Source organism: Chiloscyllium plagiosum, chromosome 18, assembly GCF_004010195.1.
Source record: "Chiloscyllium plagiosum isolate BGI_BamShark_2017 chromosome 18, ASM401019v2, whole genome shotgun sequence".
Taxonomy (NCBI): Eukaryota; Metazoa; Chordata; class Chondrichthyes; order Orectolobiformes; family Hemiscylliidae; genus Chiloscyllium; species Chiloscyllium plagiosum.
The window spans coordinates 27,391,211-27,411,404 of NC_057727.1; the positions used below are offsets into that span (position 1 = coordinate 27,391,211).

The following is a 20,194-nucleotide window of genomic DNA, read 5'->3' on the forward strand; positions in this document are numbered from 1 at the left end:
TTATAGAGGTTTACAAAATTATGAGGGGCATGGATAGGATAAATAGACAAAGTCTTTTCCCTGGGGTCGGGGAGTCCAGAACTAGAGGGCATAGGTTTAGGGTGAGAGGGGAAAAATATAAAAGAGACCTAAGGGGTAACTTTTTCACGCAGAGGGTGGTACGTGTATGGAATGAGCTGCCAGAGGAAGTGATGGAGGCTGGTACAATTGCAACATTTAAGAGGCATTTGGATGGGTATATGAATAGGAAGGGTTTGGAGGGATAAGGGCCGGGTGCTGGCAGGTGGGACTAGATTGGGTTGGGATAAGTGGTCGGCATGGACGGGTTGGACCGAAGGGTCTGTTTCCATGCTGTACATCTCTATGACTCTACGTCTGGATAGAAGTGTGGAACAAAAACTGAACTCAGCGCCGTAATAATTAAATGGTATGATGTATGTGTCGGGTAGGGTGAAGCGGTGGAAAAGAGAAATGGTGGGGGGGTTGCTGATTGGTGGACATGCTTACAATGAGTCTATAGACTCTTCCTGATAGATGAATAGATATTAATTAAATAGTTTTCCTCATTGGGACTTGTTTTGTGATTCCTCTAAGATGATAGCAGTTTTTTTTGTTACAACAACAAACAGTGCCACAGATTATACAGGCCTGGCTGTGAAGTCAGAAGGGCACCAAATGAAGGCAGATTAGGAGAATCACTCCAAATAACTCTTGTTTATCTTCAAGTTGCTTATCTTAGAGGAATGACAAGTGTCAAAAATCTTGGCAGAAGTGAATTACTAAAAGAATGGTTTTATCAAAGGTAATGTGGATTGCACAGGAGTGGGTGCAGGAGGGAACAGAGGAGAAAAGTGAGAGAAAGGAAGTTAAAGAAGTTAAGAGGTTGAAATATAAAAGAAAATGCTTCAAATACCAACCATTATCGTCTTGAAGAAAGTATTGAGGATAGGTAATTCTTGTTCAATAAAGCTTCAGTCTGAAATAGTCTGGCAGCATCCCTCAATTGATGGCGGTGCTTAAATCATAAACTTCAACCAGCTGTTTGCATTAATATCAACACTTCCACCACCACTGGGACTATCTTTACCTTTAATGAGGCTAAAGGATGGTCTGGACCAAGTAAACTCCAGTGAAAGGCAGCCAGATCTTCATCAGGTAGAATATGGTTGCCTAAATCAAAGAGGAGAAAGTCATAAAACTGAAATAAAAATACATTTATTTATTTTGAATGAAATTAGTTTCAGGTCTTTTCTGTATACTGTTTCTTTTTAGCTACTTAGGAATATTTTTCACTTTGGATTTTACTGAACATACAAATACATTTTAGTGTAACAATGCATCAAAGACAATTTTAATAATTGAGAACATTGCCTTCTCGATTTATAAAATTCCATCAGGAGTTAACCAGACTTTTATTCTCACACATTTCTGTGTTGGCCTGAAGTCCAACAACGTTGTGGGTGAGCTGTAAATGTAGACTTTCCACAGAAGTGAGGAAGGGATGGGAAAGTGCAAGATTTAAAGCCCTCCAACTGCTTTAAGGGCCCATTTTGTGTAATACTGTAAACAATAAACATAACATACAGCACTCTGCAGGAAGTGCAGATCATAGAACAGCCCAGATCTGAAAAAGAGACACCCATATATTATTACCATTCCCCCAAAGCACAATAAACTCTTCAGTAATATTCATTGTAAACGCAGTACCCGCTTCTGCATCTCAGAAATGAAAAGCAAGATGATTCTCTCAGCAGAAATGAGCAAAAATACCTCATAACTGCTACTGGAGGCACATCTAATTTCTTGCCTTTCATAGTTTTATTGTACAACTCTCATCAATGGCCAAGAGGCATTCTTTATACCCTCTATTACAAATGAGAAAGTGAGTTGGTGATTGGAACTAATCTTTTACATGTTTAGATGTACTTATAAAGTTACACATTATTAGTATTCACCTTTTGCATTGTTCCTATTCATAGGGATACAAGCTTATCCCAGGTAATGCCCACCACATGTACACAACTAAACACAATTTTTAAAAATGAATTTAAGAGATGTGGGCATCTTGGCTGGACAAGCATTTGTTTCCCATTATTAGGTGTTGAGAAGATGCTCTTTCTGGAACCACTGCAATTTGGCAGAGGTGGATCCACAATGCCTTGGGGAAGGAGTTCTAAGATTTTGACCTAGCAATAGTGTAAGAACAGTGTTACACTTTCAAGTTAGGGTGGTGAGTCACTTGAATGAAAAAGAGGGTAGCAAGGGTGAAGAATAGCATATATCCACTGTCCTGGTCTTTCTTGCAGTTGGCACTCACAGCTGTTACTGTGCATTCATGGTGGAGGGACTGAATGTTTGTTGTTATGTTGTCAATCAAGTGGTTCGTTTGGTCTTGAATGGCTTCAAGCTTCTTGAGAGTTGTCGGAGTGAACTCACCCAGGCATGTGAAGGGTATTCCATTACATGTCTGACTTGAGCACTGTATATAGTGGTGGACAAGATTAGGGGACTCAGGAGGTAAGCCTCAGTCAAATGCAGCCTTTGACAGTTATGGTAAAGTAGGTCAAAAGGTTGCAGATTGTATTTGAAATACAATTGTGTTGCTGCTGATGGCTTGCTGCACTTTATGGATGCTCAGTAGATTTACAGAATCCCTACAGTGTGGATGCAGGCCATTTGCCCCATCAAGACCTCACCGACCTCCCCCCAATAAGTATTCCACCCAGACCCACTCCCTATCCTATCCCTGTAACCCTGCATTTCACATGGCTAATCCACCTGACCTGCACATCTTTGGACTGTGGGAATAAATTGGAGCATCCTGCAGAAACCTATGTGGACACAGGGAGATTGTGCAAAATCCACACAGAGTCACCCAAGAGTGGAATCAAACCTAAATCCCTGGCGTTGAGGTAACAATGCTAACTAATGAATCACTGTGCACCCAGGCTTGAATTGCTGGATCTATTCAACCTCCATCCTATTTAACATGGTAATAGAGGTACTCAACACATTGCAGCATATCCTAAATGTGAAAAAAGGACTTTACATTCAAGAAGCTATGCATTGGTCATCCATACTGACAATGAAACAGACAGATGCATCTGTAGCACACAGATTTGTGGGAATGAGTTCAAACATCCTTCCCCTCACTATCTGCTGCAAACCCAGTATAACAGCTCTGTCTTTTAGGCCTCTCCAAACTTGGTCAGTGATGGTGCTGAGAGCCATGCTAGGTATTTATTGCACTTATTCTTCACCCCCTTGCTACCCTCTGTGTTTCCTCCAAGTGGTGTTCAACATGGAGGTGTAATAACACTGTACTATGTGGTAATCAGCAAGAAATGTTCTTGCCCATCTTTAACCTGATATCATGAAACATCATGGACTGTCAGTCAGTGTTGGGGGCTCCCAGGGCAATTCCTTCCTGACTACATACCAATGTACCACAACCTCTGAATGGTGATGTAGATAAGGTATGTTGTAGATAAGGTATGCTTTTATGAATATGACCATGTCAGACTATTGCTTCTCTAGTTCTCAAGATAACTCTCCCAATCTTTGTTACTAGCTCCCAGATTCTGTATAATATTGTAGGGTCAATAGGGTTCCTTCCAGTTTCATTCCTTGGTTCAGATTTTACAAGTGATTTATTAGCTACTTCAGAGGGTAGTCAAGAGTCATTGCTGTGGGTGTGGAGTCACATGGTTATCATTCAACCTTTAATTCCAATTTTGTATTCAATTCATATTCCATAACCTATCATGGTGGTATTTGAACCCATTCTCTGGAACATTTCCTGGGCCTATAGATTACTAATCCTGCGAAAATACCATTCCCTCGCTTCATAAATAAAAAAATAATATCTTAATCTTTGTATTATTTACCCCCTTATACATATACATCCCAATACAGTCTGTTAACGTGATTGAAGAATTTAGACCGTTATTTGGAGAACGCAAACTTTCCTTCCCTGTATTGGGTCTAACATAATTCTGGCTCCATTAGTTTAAATGGTGTAGCTACTGCGCAATTTTCTGATAAAGCGAGACTGCACGAGAGTGGAACTATTACATTATATCAGAATCAACTGTACATACCTTTACTACAGTTGAATTTACCTGGAACATAGTATCACATTCCACAATAGGCTATATGTTGCCAATTGTATGTTACTATTTCTCCTTTGAATACTGAACTTGTTATTTCATTCACTGGAGAATAACAACTATCTCCAGTGTTCTCATCTAAGCAAAGAAGGTTTTCCAGTTATCACAAGTTTCTTGCTTCATCACAGTAATGAAGATCTGGAGGTAGCAGTGGTGCCACTATGGTATGAACTTTTCTAAATTTTCTTTTTTTATTTTCTAATTCTCTGAACTTAGAAAGTGAAATTACTTAACATTCCAAGCATCTTTCTGAAACAAAGCTGCTGTGAAGGGTGCTTTTGCATCCTATCTTCCTCTTCTCCACTGCATCCAACAGTGCCAGCCAGTGCTTCATATGACAACAGATCATACTCATTGTCTCTTTGTCCCTTCTATTTAAGAATCAACAGGATTTAAAGAATAAGAACGTCATCAAGTAAGACAAATAACAATGAGCAGGAGCAGCCAGAGATAGAAAAGGAGAAAGAACAAATTTGTTTCTACAACTGATGAAAAGAGGATTGGAATCTTTTTTTAAAATAAATAGTCAGTTCTGCTATAATGTGGTAGTTCCGTTCTCATGCAATCTCGAAGATCGTGTAATAGCAGCAGCATTTAAATTAATGGGGCTGGAATTGTGTTATAACTAATACATGCTTTAAAACTTTGTGCTTTAGAAACAGTATGCCTAATTCATCAATCGTGTTATAGCGAATTTGTGTTGATGAAACACACATTAGAGCAGAATGACCTGTAGGGACATGTTGCGTCCCTTGATACAAGCATCAGTGATCTCACGATACAGCGTTGTGGGTCAATACAATCACTGAGCATTTACATATAGTTAGATCTAACTGTTCCAAGTGATGCCTGTGGGATTTGATCCATGCAGGAAAGTAATGTTGCTGTCTGGAGGTGTAATCAGTGACAAACATCTACCTAGCATTGAAATATCACAATACCCACAAAGTCAAAGAGGAAAACGATCAATGTCTCAAACCAAAACCACCCAGACCACAGATAAAATCTCTCATCAAGATTCCATGCTACTGATTTGGGAGGAAATACAACTAACATGCCAATATCAAAGAATATTAATCATTACAGACCTTGTGGCACAGTGATACTGTCCCTACCTCTGGATCAGGAGGCTCAGGTTCAAGTCCCACCTGTATCAGAGGTGTGTAATAACATCTTTGAACAGGTTGATTAGAGGCTTTTCCTTCTTGCCAATGCTGGGAAAATTCTGATCTGACACACATTCGCTTAATTTGCCAACTGCCTGCATCTGAAGAAATTTCCCAAAGGCATTGTGTGCTTTAAATTTTCCAGAGGAACCAGTGACAGGATCTTTGTTGACAGAAAAATCCAAGAAAAACATCAAGACGACCATCAGCAACTTCACATTATTCATTAACCTGATCAACAGTAAAAGAATATAATCCAGTGGTTCAAAAGACAGCTCACTTTCACCTTTTCAAGGGCAACTAGGAATAGGCAATAAATGCTGGATGACCAATGATGCTTACATCCCACAAGTGAATCGAAAAAAAAATCATCAGGTTCTGTGGATTTTTTTTAAAAATTCATTCACGGGATGAAGGTGTCACTGGCCAGACTGCATTTGTTGCCCATCCGTAATTGTCCAGACAGCAGATAAGAGTCAACCACATTGCTGTGGGGCTGGATTCACATGTAGGCCAGTTCAAGTAAGGATGGCAGTTCTCTTCCTGAAGGACATTAGTGAACTAGATAGGTTTTTCCAACAGTCAGTAATGGATTCATGATCATCAGTGGCATTTAATTCCAGATATTTTATGAAATTTAAATACCACCATCTTTCATGGCAGAATTTGAACCCATACCCTCAGAACATTATCTGGGTCGCTGGGTTAATAGTCCAGCAATAATATTACTAGGCTATTGCCTCCCTCTTGCAAGAAACTTCTTGAAATTGCTTCATGATGAAATGTGTGACTGTCTTGTGTGGGAGGTCTGAAATAGACATTCTCAAAATCCAGACTGGTATCAAGCGAACCCAAGTGATAGCCCTCATATTATTTACAATCTGGCAGTGGTTAATCACCTCAAAGATCAACCAACCTCTTGTGTGAGTCATGAAATATTAATAAAATCAAAAGCTCTTTAACCTGCGTTGCCTCCATACAAAATTACACTGACCAGCACAAGACATAAATGATCTACATATTGTGGATGACTGCAGTGTTATTGTCCACTCTGCACACGATTTGCAAGATATGCTCAATATCTTCAATTCTGTATACATGAAACAACCTGTCTTTGAATAGTGCAAAAATTAAACTGCAATCGCTGTATACACTACTTCCAGATGGTAGAAAAAGTGCAGGCATGGGAGACCCCGATCGTAATATGAAACAACAGAAGCAGCAGAGCCAACCTCTGGAAGTGCACTGCAAGTTTGAGCTGGAAGTGTGATCCAGGGGTCAGGAAAGTAGAGGTGAGTGGAGGCTTGACACTCTGGTGAATGGAGAGGGCAGGATGGTTAAGCAACAGTGGCCAAGACGACACCACTGGGTAGGGGAAGATACGTTTCTTGACACTGAGCCTCGTTCTGTGCATTGTTGCAGCCTCCCTGGCCTCGTCAGCCATCACCTTCTCATTCTTAGCCAGGAGAAAGGGAAGCATATGCTCAGTTGCGACATGACGTCTATGTGCAGTGGTATATGCGTATATGCTGACATCAACTGTCCATGCACTGATGCTTCTGCAACCTGACATGGACAGCTGATGTCATCACACACATCTTACATTTTGTGTCATGAAAAATCACTTCAAAAACAAAACTTGTATGAACTCACACCTGCTCAGCCAAATATTCCATCATCCATATATAATAGACACTCTGAAACATGCTGAGCACTTCTCATACGTCAGAGGCCACCTCTCTAAAAAGATCATAATGTCGAAGAGATCCAACACTTGATCAGTTGTGCCAGCTCCACCTTTTACAAATGGTAGTGAGAGTATGACAACAAAGATCTTTGCATTCTGTACCTCCATTCAACTTCACATCTGATCTGTTACCTGCACAGAATTGCAATTAGTTAGACTGTGCGGTGGGCGTGCTGCTATGTGGAGCTTTGAAGCAACTAAGGAAGCCACTATGTAATTCAATTTGCCGAAAAACACACTATGTCAAAAAAGGAAAATACAGTGACACAGTAAATGTGAAAAACATTTTTATTTTTCAATGTGTTCACATCTTACAACAGCTAAGGCATAGAGATATGTTGGGAATTAGCTCTGGAGAAACTTAAGTAATCTTTTTCTGTTTATATTGCTTCTTTGGACACTACGTTGTTAATGCTGTGTTTTTCATATTTTGTGCTAGAGTTCAAACTACCAAAACATCTCCACAACAGTTTTGGCTTTTGCTTGGGCAACAGGCAGGTGAACAGCTAGTCATTCATCAAACTCCTCAGGGTCACAAGGGTGATAATATTTATTTTCTTCCACTTATAGCAAGCCTCAAGAATACTGGAATCATAAAGGCAACACCACTTGTATCTCCTCATACTACCTGGGTAGTATCCTGACATTTGCAAAGGAACATGGTTCATTACACTTTCCTGTCACAGTGGCAGCAGATTTTATGCATGGACCATCACACTTTCCTCATTTGGCTTCCCAACCATTACACATTTCATCTTTAAATACTAAAAAAGATCGGTTTAAAAAAAAAGGTAAAACAGTCAATTTCATAGATGTGAAAAATGTCTCAGCGCATTCTCATTTAGGATTTGGGCAAGATCATTTAACCGCCATTGCTGCAGGTCTGCCCTTGATTACATTCTCTCATCAGCCAAACTCCACTCCAATTGGTGAATGTAGTTCAATGACAAGTTTGCATGGGTTTAGCTATTCAGAAGTTACCATCTGGAATTTCAGCTTTTCACAGGCATCTTCTTTTAGATTTCCAATTATGCCAGTGCGATCAGCTGACAACTTTGCCACAACTTGAGATCTGAAATATGAGAATTTGACTCAGCACAACTTTAATGTACACCCTGGATCTCTCAATGTTCAAAGATCTAACATCTTGTATTAAAGGATTGAGCATCTACAACTTTTTTGGATTAACAATTCGCTTCGGCGGGTCGGTGTGGACTTGTTGGGCCGAAGGGCCTGTTTCCACACTGTAAAGTAATCTAATCTAAAGTAATCTTGTATTAAAGGATTGAGCATCTACAACTTTTTTGGATTAACAATTCCTCAAATAAGGAATTTCTCCTCATCTCGATCCTAAATTGTCAAATATTTATCCTAAGAGTCTGACCCCATATTCTAAATTTCTCAGTCACAGAAAACAGATTTACAGCATCTACCCTGTCTTGCTTCTTCAGAACTTTATATATTTCAATTCTTTTTCTTCCAAGTCTTGGACAACACTGACCCAATCTATAATATCACTTTACAGAGCATTATTTGCACACCAGAAGAACTGGTCTTGTAAATTCTCTCTCTGGATGGAGTGCAGTTAAGATCAAAATTGCACATTGTGCTTCAAATAACCAATCAGTGCCCTATATGATTGTAGGTAATAACAATGACTGCAGATCCTGGAAACCAGATTCTGGATTAGTGGTGCTGGAAGAGCACAGCAGTTCAGGCAGCATCCGAGGAGCAGTAAAATCAACGGTTCGGGTAAAAGCCCTTCATCAGGAATAAAGGCAAAGAGCCTGAAGCGTGGAGATAAACTAGAGGAGGGTGGGGGTGAGGAGAAAGTAGCATAGAGTACAATAGGTGAGTGGAGGAGGGGATGAAGGTGATAGGTCAGGGAGGAGGGTGGAGTGGATCGGTGGAAAAGAAGATAGGCAGGTAAGACAAGTCATGGGAACAGCGCTGAGCTGGAAGTTTGGAACTAGGGTGAGGTGGGGGAAGGGAAAATGAGGAAACTGTTGAAGTCCACATTGATGACCTGGGGTTGAAGTGTTCCGAGGCGAAAGATGAGGCATTCTGCCTCCAGGCATCTGGTGGTGAGGGAGCGGCGGTGAAGGAGGCCCAGGACCTCCATGTCCTCGGCAGAGTGGGAGGGGGAGTTGAAATGTTGGGCCACAGGGCGGTGTGGTTGATTGGTGCGGGTGTCCCGGAGATGTTCCCTAAAGCGCTCTCCTCGGAGGCACCCAGTCTCTCCAATGTAGAGGAGACCACATCGGGAGCAACGGATACAATAAATGATATTAGTGGATGTGCAGGTAAAACTTAGATGAATGTGGAAGGCTTCTTTAGGGCCTTGGATGGAGGTGAGGGAGGAGGTGTAGGCGCACGTTTTGCAGTTCCTGCGGTGGCAGAGGAAGGTACCAGGATGGGAGGGTGGGTTGTAGGGGGACGTGGACCTGACCAGGTAGTCATGGAAGGAACGGTCTTTGCGGAAGGCGGAAAGAGGTGGGGAGGGAAATATATCCCTGGTGGTGGGGTCTTTTTGGAGGTGGCGGAAATGTCAGCGGATGATTTGGTTAATGCGAAGGTTGGTAGGGTGGAAGGTGAGCACCAGGGGCGTTCTGTCCTTGTTACGGTTGGAGGGGTGGGGCCCTGTATGATTGTTTTGAGACTTTGTTAACCTTACACTCCAGGTCCTTTATAATAAAAGCTAAAATAACATTGCTTTATTGTTTGCTGGATCTGTTTAGCTTTGCGATACCAACAGATTCAATAAATACCCTGCCTTTTTTTTGTCACAAACAAGACCATTTTATACTTCAACACATTGTATCCTAGCAGCCACATCTTGCACACTCACTTATCCATATCCTTCTGCACACTTTGTTGCACCCTTTTAATTGTTTTTATTCCCACCGAACCTTTTATTGTCAGCAAATGTGGATACGTTACATTTAATCCCATAATCCAAGTCATTAATATAGATGAAAGAGGAGCTGAAATACTCATGCTTGCGCCACTCCATTAGTTATGGCTTGCCAATTTGAAAATATCCCATTTATTATCTCCATTGGGCAAGCCTCAATTCATGCTAACATGTTATACCCAATGCCATGAGCCCAATTTTGTACAATAGTCCTGTGTGACAATACTACTGCTTATAATGATTTATTTAAGTATTTCATTTCCACTGGGCCCATGATTTTCCACTACTTGTGATTATTTTTGTGTCTTCTATTATGAAGACAGATATGAAGTGTTTCATGTTTCTGCTATTTCCTTATTCCCAGTTTTAATTTAATTTCACTTTTCCTCTTTCTTACATTTCAGCTTCTTATCTTCATTCATCTCCTCCTAGTTTCATTAGCACTAGCATTATTTTACCCACAACAGAGTCTGGAACCTCATAGTTAGCATATTCCTCACTTACAGTTATAATCAACCAACTCTGATTCAATGAGTGTTGGAAAGCATGCTAAGAGCAACACTGGAGCCAAAAATGAGGTGTCAACTTGGTAAAGTGACAAAGGACTACTGTACATGCATGTCGTATGAAAGCACATGCTAGACCAGAGCTAACAGATCCCATAACCTGCTACACTTCAGCATAACTGCTAGTAGGTAGTTAAGCAATTAATGGCAGGAGACAGTTTTATTAATCTAAAGATTGAAGTCTTCAGCCAGAAGTGGTCAGTGAGTGATTTCTCTTGGTCTATTCTCCACTGATTTCAGTCTGATTCAATTCACTCCAAATGATATCAAGGAACAAATGAAGGCACTTTTCACAGCAAAGGCTATGGGTCCCATTAAATCCTGCATGTAATGCTGAAGCTGTAGCTCCAAAAATGCGCCACGTCTTTAGCCTTGCTGTTTCAGTACAGCTTTAAGAGGTATTTACCCCATAATGCGGAAATTTTCCAGCTATGCCCTGTGCACAAAACACCAGATAAATCCAACAAGCCAACTGTCATCAGCTTATCCACAACTACCAAAGGAGGAGGAGAAGTGTGCGTCCCAGCTCTATACAAACACTGAGTTATTGGTGCTGTACTAGTTCAATCCTTCAAATTCACCTCCTCGTCCACAGAGGTTACATACTGGCTGACCTTAGCTTTGGAGGCAGCCAGGCAGTTCAAAACCAACCATATATTTGGCATCTCAAATCCATCACCTCTGTTCAAGATTAAGCCCAATAACTATTTATGCCTCAAGCTCAGATGGATTGCCAAAATGAAGATTCCCATCAATTCCCATCATTTGGGGCCAAGCTGAATCAAACATCTCCCCACTTGCTCAAACAGCACAAAAACATGCTGTTTGATAAATATTATCGAAACTCAAAATCTCAACTTCTACATGAAAATCAATCTATTTTATTTCCAGTTGTGTGGTTTGCTCAAACCTGATGGTTTTTTAATTTTGAAAGAGCCAAATGCAGAGTTAGGTTGCGTTTGTTGGCTTTGACTCACACTTGAATAAGATGTAAATGTCAGGACAACAGCAAAATTCCTGTTTTCTGTGACTTGACAATTGATCAAAACTGGACACAGGATTGAATATATTGTTTACTTGCAGCGAGAGCTTACTGATCAAGCTTTACAATTACCACTACATCATTCATGATGCTTGGACAGGTAGGATAGGTCACACGCAGCCAATCATGAACATGGACATCAATTTCAATGAACCATGCAGCTTCAATCATGGTCCATTACTATAGTAATTTGAGTTAAATCACAAAATAGATAATGGCCTCAATTTTGTGTAGATTGTGGTAATGAAACCACTGGCATTACACTACTGAAAGGACCAGTTTCATCAGGGGACTGCATACAAGAGAGTTAATACAGAAATCTGGAGATTCAGTGAAATAAAAGCAAGGGTTAAGAAGTGCTGACACTTCTTAGTTTGTTGGAATCAATGCTTCAGTGTAATTGACTGCTTATCTGTTTGCTGACATCACTGCTGCTGCACACAAAGACAACTACTTGACTGGGCACAAGATTTAAAATGCAGACGGAAAAAAGAAAAATCATGCCACAGTAATAACCAAATCTTTACAGGCAGCTACCTTTAAAGAGTAGAAACAAATACCACTATTTCACCCTGACCACCAAATCCAAGCCTTTGTCGGAAAACAAAAACCACTGATGAAATATCTGTTTCAAGATATGGTAGCAAGGTTTGCATTTCTAACAGAAAATCATAAATAAGCTTAATATTCAACGTGAAGCTGCAACATGACAACTGAATCATGGACATTCAGCTGCAGCCATATGTTTAAGGTTGTTCAGAAGACAACTTACTTTCAACTATTTAACTTCAGCCTGATTCCTCCCTATTTAGTAATCATTAATCCCATAATCCTCCAAGATATCCACATGGTAGATTAATTAGTAAAGTTAGATCACATGGGATTCAGGATGAGCTTGCCAATTGGATACAAAATTGGCTTGAAGGTAGGAGACAGAGGGTGGTGATGGAAGGTTGTCTTTTGGATTGGAAGCCTGTGACCAGCAGCATTCCTCAGGGATTGGTTTTGAGTCCATTTTTGTCATTTATATAAATTATTTGGATGAGAAGATAGGAGGCATGGTCAGTAAGTTTGCAGATGACACCAAAATTGGGGTATAGTGGACAGCCAAGATGGCTATTGAAGATTGCAAAGAGATCTTGATCAATTGGGTCAATGGGCTGAGGAGTAGCAGATGGACTTTAATTTGGATAAATACGAGATATTCCATTTTTGTAAATCAAACAAGGGCAGGACTTATACAATTAATAGGAGGGCCCTGGATAGTGTTGTAGAACAGAGAGACCTCGGGGTTTGGATATGAAATTTGCTTCACAGATAGACAAGGTGGTTAAGGCGACATTTAGCATGTTTGCCTTTATTACTCAGAGTACATATTTCAGATGTCATGCTAAGGTTGTACAGGACATTGGTGTGGCCTCTTCCAGAGTACTGTTTGCAGCTTTGGTCACCCTCTTGTAGGAAGTTAAAAATCACAACACCAGGTTATAGCATTAGCTTTCAGAGCACTGCTCCTTCATCAGGTTACCTGATGAAGAAGCAGTGCTCTGAAAGCTACTGCTCCCAAATAAACCTGTTGGACGAGAACCTGGTTTTGTGAGATTTTTAACTTTGTCCACCTCAGTCCAAGACTGGCATCTCCACACCTTTCAGGAAAGATATTATTAAACAGGAGAGGGCTCAGAAAAGGTTTACCAAGATGTTGCTGGGAATGGAGGGTTTGAGACTGGAAAGACTTTTTTCACTGCAGCATAGGAGGTGGAGGGGTGACCTCTTTTTGGGGTTTATAAAATCACGAGGGGCATAAATGAAGCGAATTATAGGGTATTTTCTCTACTGTAGGAGAGTTCAAAATTCGGATGTAATTTTAAGGGGTGGGGAGAAAGGTTTGAAAAGGACATGAGGGGCAACATTTTTACAAAGAGAATGCTTTGTGTATGGAATGAACTTCCACAGATAATGGTGGATGCAGGTACAGTTACAATGTTTAAAAGATATTGGTTAAGTTCATGAATAGGAAAGGTTTGGAGGAATATGGACCAAGCGCAGGCAGGTGGACTAGTTTAGCTTGGGAATATGATCTGTTTCCATGTTGTATACCCCAATTACTCTATATCCACACTCCTCAAATTTAGACTTCTGAGCATTCATGATTTTGATCACATTACCATTAGTGACAATGTCTTCAGTCGGTCAGAATGCAAACTCTGAAATTTGTTCCCTCAAAGTGCCCACATTTCTCTTTTGATTTCCACCTTTAAGACACCCCTCAAGACTAAGGGCTTCAATCAATGCCTTGTCATCTGGCCTGATAACTTAACATGTCTGTGTCATATTTTATAATGCTTTTGTGAAAGACCTTGTTATTTTACTACATAAAGGAGCTACACAAATATGCTGTTGTTGCTTGTGCTAGCATACAGAAAAGGATATAGAGATCTGCAAAGACTAAGTCCTATTTGCTTTAAGGATAAAGGGAGGAGGTCTGGAGCACAGTCCCTCAGCTGTCCAATTGCCACAGACACACAGGAACAGGATATGGTCATTCAACCCCTTGAATCTGTTCTGCCATTTAATTAGATTACAACCAATGTTCCCTCGAAGCAATGTTGCAGTGCCAACACAGACGGCTGCACTGAATTCCGGTTCTGATAGTAGCTACCGCACACGGATCTCAGAGATCTACATAGAATTGAAAAAAATTAGATGGACCGCTGATCAAACTGATCTGTTTCTCAACCATACTTATCCAACATCATTCTAGATCTATGAATACCCTCACCCAACAACAAACTATCAACCTCAGCAGTCAAATTAGTTATGGTTCATCTGCTACTCGTAGTTGAGAATAACAATTACAAATTTAACGTAATGCTGATCAACATTAAGCACAAACAAAAGTAAAATAACATGGATGTTGGAGATCTGAAATAAAACAGAAAATGACAGAAAATGTGCCAGAGAAACTCAGTAGGCCAACAAGCACTGTGGAAGGAGAAAGAGATTTAACAATAAGAGTCCAATATGATTCTTCTTCAGAACAATATTGAACTCAAAACATTAACACTGTTTCTGCCTTCACAGATGCTACCAGATTCTCTGAACTTTGCCAGCACATTGTTTTTATATCACCACTTGTCTGCTTGGTTTCAAGCTTTGCCACACACCTTTCCTTTCAACTATCAAATGAAAAAACAGCCAACTTACTATATTGTGGTTGCTGGTGAAGCAAACTCTTTCATACAGTTGAAACCTGAACTAGTGGAACATGTTGAGTTTTCAGTGTAGTCTTGCAACACCATCTTGAACAAGGAGCATCTTCAAAGTACTGTCATCTCTGGGATCCTACCTACAACAAGGTGAAAGTTGGCTATCTACACTATTAGGCTATGCATTTGTTTAATTATGGCATTCCAAAAGTCGTTTTACTTAAATCATTGCTTGTACACAGTAATTGTTAGGTTCCCATATGTAGCATGCCATTTCTCTACAAAGGATTTGGGGCAGTAGAAAGTACCACACAATCAGGGTGTTGCTTGCAGATTACTGGAACCAGAGCAGGAAGAATTCCAACACTTGGTAACAAAACCACTACTTTGAATTCAAAACTACCTTGCTTAACAATCATCAACAGTGCCTTGGACAAATGCAACACACCAAATTCAGGATTGGAGACTATTCATCTGCCAGAGGTTTGATGGTTTTAAACATCCACCTGATACTTTCTCCTCAACAAGAGTCTCAAAATCTAGGGATCTTGTATAAATAATCTTGATATGTACAAGATGAGGGGAGTGGACCGTCTCTAGTTCCATTAATCCACAGGTCACAACATAAATCTAGTTGTTTTACGTGATTCCTGAAATGGCCTTCTTTATATTAAGCTTATAATTAACAGTTCCAACAACCAGGTCTATTTAATAAACAATATAAAAACAAAAAAGTTTTTCACAGAGATATAGAATTGATTAACACACAGTTTATAATATGATAATATAAATGTTTACTCCTTTAAATAACCCTAAACACAGAAACATGTTCACACCAAGAGAAGCATTTTTGAGCTCTTGATGGCAAAAAGGATGTGTGATGTTCAGATGGCTTTCAGGCTGGCATTCTGGCACCTGTAATGGCTGTCACGCACATAGGCAGATGTGATGGGATCTTCTTAGACATAACTTGCTCATGAACCAATGTTGAGAAGTCTTCCAGGTGCTTTTTAAGATGACAATGAGGCTTCACACTGGATTCACCGTGGAAGTGCTTCAAAACCAGGAGATACAAGCTGAGCAGTTTCTTTCTCTCAGCAAGCATTCCAAAAAGAAAATCCAAAACTATCTCCAAATCTGCAAAATACTGTTCAAACAGAAAAGCCATAAAACCCCGTCATAAAAACAATCAGGTGTTTTCTCTGAATTGAATTCAAGCAACTAAGGCCCATAATTATCTAGAATCATGTAATTTATAAGAACTCAATTGTTTAAAAAAAAATATCTTTTCATGGACCATTTAAAAAAAACTTCATAACCCTTCAACCTCATATCTATAGAAATAATTAAATATGAAGCATCTATCAGATACTTCCAAATCTGGCCTTACAGTGCTACATTTCAATATTACGTCAAAAGCAACGGTCACAAAGCTGGCCAGAATAAATTGCTCTGCTTTGCTCCACTGATAACATGGCATTTCCTCTCATCAGTTTCCAGTATTGTTGCTCAATAGATCTTTAAGTTCATTCATATGAATCTGGAGCGCTCAGTTCAATAAGCTTGAAGTGTTATGAGGAAGATGCTTGAAATTAAACTAGCAGAAAAAATAGCTGAAGTAAGGAAGATGAGAGCATAAATGAAGACATTTATTTCAGTCAGTGGTGACATTGCTGCCATTATCATCATTTATAAGAGCAAGAAAGTTTGCAAGTGTTTTCTAAATTCATATTATTAACAGCAGTAACTGTTAAGAAGAATATTTAAACAGGAGTTTGACCCCTCACATCAGTTTTGTCAATCAATGACATCATACTGATTTTCATCTGAACTCATTTGTTTTTGCCTGATACCCATTACTGTCACAACTGCTTCACGGAACCTGCATGGATTCCAGCTTCCATGGGAACCCAGCAAAAACAGCCATTTGCCAATCTCAGAGCAGACATAGATAATAGGCATAAAGCAAAAGATATATAAACATTTCTATATTAAAAAGTTGCTTTGCCAAGTTTCTAGCTAAAACACTTATAATTGCTGCATCCAAGTAACAATTACAGTAACATACATTAATAAATTAGCTTTAATTGGATAATAATCTGAGTTTAGGGGAGAAAGTGAGGTCTGCAGATGCTGGAGATCAGAGCTGAAAATGTGTTGCTGGAAAAGCGCAGCAGGTCAGGCAGCATCCAGAGAACAGGGCTTATGCCCGAAACGTCGATTCTCCTGTTCCCTGGATGCTGCCTGACCTGCTGCACTTTTCCAGCAACACATTTTCAGCTAATAATCTGATCTTAGCCATACCCACCTGCTCCTAAAAAATATTTTGAGACAGACAGTTGCTATGATATACCAGTTTTGTCCAATTAAAATTATAGTCTGGCCACTGTTTTAGTCAATTATACTGTCAGAAAATGCTTTGCAGTAAAAACACAGTAAATATACCATGTGTGTGTATTTACTTATCAAATCTCTATCACCATTTAATGCAAAGTTGTGTTTTTCCTCTACTTCAAGGAAGTTTTGCTTTCTGTTGTCCAACAAAAGCTATCTCATAATGACTGCTGATAGCATTAGCTTGCACAGAGAGACGCATCAGACCGACGCCCTACTTTCTACCCTGAACATGTGGGCTAGTGCTTGGCTGCTGCAAAGATATGCCCTGATGAAGTCATTCTTTATTAACTGGGTTTGCATCCTTTGGCATGCCCAGAGTAATTATTTCTATCAGTTAAACTGATCACAATCTGTACAATATTGCTGATGCTCCAATGGTACTGAAGTGTGGCATTTTTATCAATTTTGCACATCATCTCAACTGATAACCAGCAATTAGTAGTCCAGGGAGTAACACACATACATAAGAAAGCACAGGCATTCCGCTTTCCATCTTGACATTTTAATAACACACACAATTTAAAATGCACTTGGATATAAAAAATAATGCATCAGAATTATTGATAGCATAATACTCACATTTTAGGTTTTAATCAAAATACAAATGCAGAAGATACAGAAACCTGAACACACACACACACACACACACACACACACCAGCAGGTTCAAGAACAGCTTCTTCCCGGCCATTATCAAACTGATGAATGGACTCTAGCTTTGATAAGTAATGCAACCTTTATGTCTCTAAGTCTTTTGATCCTTGCTTACCATGATCTACCTGTCCTGCTCATAAACAAAGCAATTCACTATACTTCAGTACACATGACAAAAATAAATCAATTATCCACATACTGGATAACATGTTGCTAAAAATGTAAGTTCACACTTATCCTTCAGCAATCAAGGTACGAGCACAGTTACTAGTTTGTGTGGGTGAAACTTGGATAAAGTCTGGACTCAACAGCTAGCAGGAGTATGGGCTGGAGAAGGTTATGTGAACTACATTAGGGCAATTTCAATCTAGGTCATAATAGACATTGGCCTGAGAATCTCACCAAAGAAAATTTTTTGGGGAGGAGTGGCAGTGGGAGAGAGGAGAGAGAGAAAATGAGGAGGAGGGGAGAGAAAGAGTAATTGTTACTCTAGTGTCACAGAAAGATTCTTCTTCTAAAGCTAAAGTATACTGCTGGACCACAGAGTCGAGAATTTAACTATATTTGGTTGATGTCAAGTAAGATCTGGAAGCCTTGAAGCTGATAAAGACCACTTGAAACAGAGTCTGATTAGCCAACACTAACACCTCAAAGTGTTAATTTACGATTTAAAATATTTGTTGCTTTTATTTCTCAGCTTGCTACACTAAAAAATGAGGTGATACAGATTCAATTTTGAACAATTTTTGTTAGTTATTGGAGCAGCTTTCATTATTTAAGATGCTCATGAATACATTTGAAGCTTTCAGCTGAACAAATTAGAACATTCCAATTTATCAGTCGCATGAGTGGAAACAAAAACTGGATTGCTAGCAAAAATATGCACATGTTTTGTCTCACTAGTTAAAATGCATAACTTGCTGTCACTTGCATTGTGTATTCGATACAATTTATAATTTTAAAGCCTGTAATGTCTTGACCAACTTATTACATTGACCTAAAGCAATTTCAAAGAAATGCTGCAAAATGCTTAAGCAATTACCAATGATGTACATTACAGCTTTTCATTTTTAACTAGATAAAAATGAAACTTTAGGTTAATGTCCTGCAGTGATCAATTACAGAAGATCAATTTCATCCATTAGACGTTATAAGTTAAATATAAAAGCCTTTACATAGTAAAAAATGGTTTAAAGTTTAAGAAAACAGACAGTAGATTCACCCTTAAAGCATTTTTCAATAATCAATATCAGACACTATCAATGAATCTCTCCCTCTAAGAGTACCTCCTTAAAGAAAAATTGTGAATGCAGTATCTACTTTCAAAAAGGGCCAAATGCAGTTCATTGGACAACTAAGTAGTAGTTGGAGGTCACTTTCAGTGCAGGACGAACACAATCCTAATAAAACAATTGCCTGAAATTTTCTGCAATACATGTATTAATGAAATGCATTCCTTAAAAATAATCCAGCAGAAAGAAGGTGCTCTTCAAAGGAAATGAGAATGTGCAAAGGGTATAAGCAGGCAGGGAAAGAGTTCTATTCTGAGTTTTGTGAAACAAGCGGTTCAGCTGAGCATGAATCAGATCAGGTAAGAACTTAGACTTAACAATGGGGGGGTGCTGCAGGCAAGGGTAATGGGTTATCAAGGTGGAAAAGCAGTCATTATGTAGAGCAATTTAACAAGATGAGGTAGTATTCAGTATGAGAGGTCAGTTTAACAACGTGAAAAGTACTCATTATGTGAAGTCAGTTATTCATTGTGTAACAGCTGTTGGCATAATCTTTACGATTGATGCTCGTTGATTGTAACGGTCACCCAATTAATATGTACATTGCCTTATCTGTATGCTCCTCCCTGTAAAATGACTATATAAGTTCATTGAGAAACTGTTGTTCGAGAGTAGACCGAGAACTCATGTCCCTGTGCACATGGGTGATTGTTCTCTCTCCCTCCAGGGCCTGGAATAAAGATAAAGGTAAAACCATACTGTGTCTCTGAGCGTTTTACTCAGAGAGGGGGAACGGGATGACAATATTGGCATAGTCGGCAGATCCAAATGGATAGTTACAATGGTGTCTGCGGCCGCCCGGAACATGTTTTTAATCCAGAGTGTTCACAAAAAGAGTGCATTTTTAATTTGATGCTTTGTTAAGATTTTCTAGAGAATATTAGAACTTGAGACTGAACCGTTTAAACTGTTAATTATTGTTAAGACTTCATTGGTCCCCTTCATCTTGCAAATTCAGAGAAGGTTCATATCTAACAAACTCGCCACCGTAATTTTGACTGTTTTCTTTGGGATGTTTCATTTGGAGAAAATATTTTAA

At 39.4% G+C, this 20,194-nt stretch overlaps 1 protein-coding gene and 1 long non-coding RNA gene across 4 annotated transcripts in view; one reads left to right on the forward strand and one right to left on the reverse strand.

Moving 5' to 3' along the window:
* LOC122558991 overlaps positions 1 to 20,194 on the forward strand; it is a 129,096-nt gene that overhangs the window by 108,326 nt on the left and 576 nt on the right. The window lies entirely within an intron of this gene.
* LOC122558990 (constitutive coactivator of PPAR-gamma-like protein 1 homolog) overlaps positions 1 to 20,194 on the reverse strand; it is a 139,032-nt gene that overhangs the window by 83,001 nt on the left and 35,837 nt on the right. For all 3 annotated transcript variants that reach the window (XM_043708020.1, XM_043708019.1, XM_043708021.1), the window contains exon 3: positions 1,088 to 1,170. In XM_043708020.1, the coding sequence (XP_043563955.1) occupies positions 1,088 to 1,170 (83 nt within the window). The remainder of the gene's footprint in view (positions 1 to 1,087; positions 1,171 to 20,194) is intronic.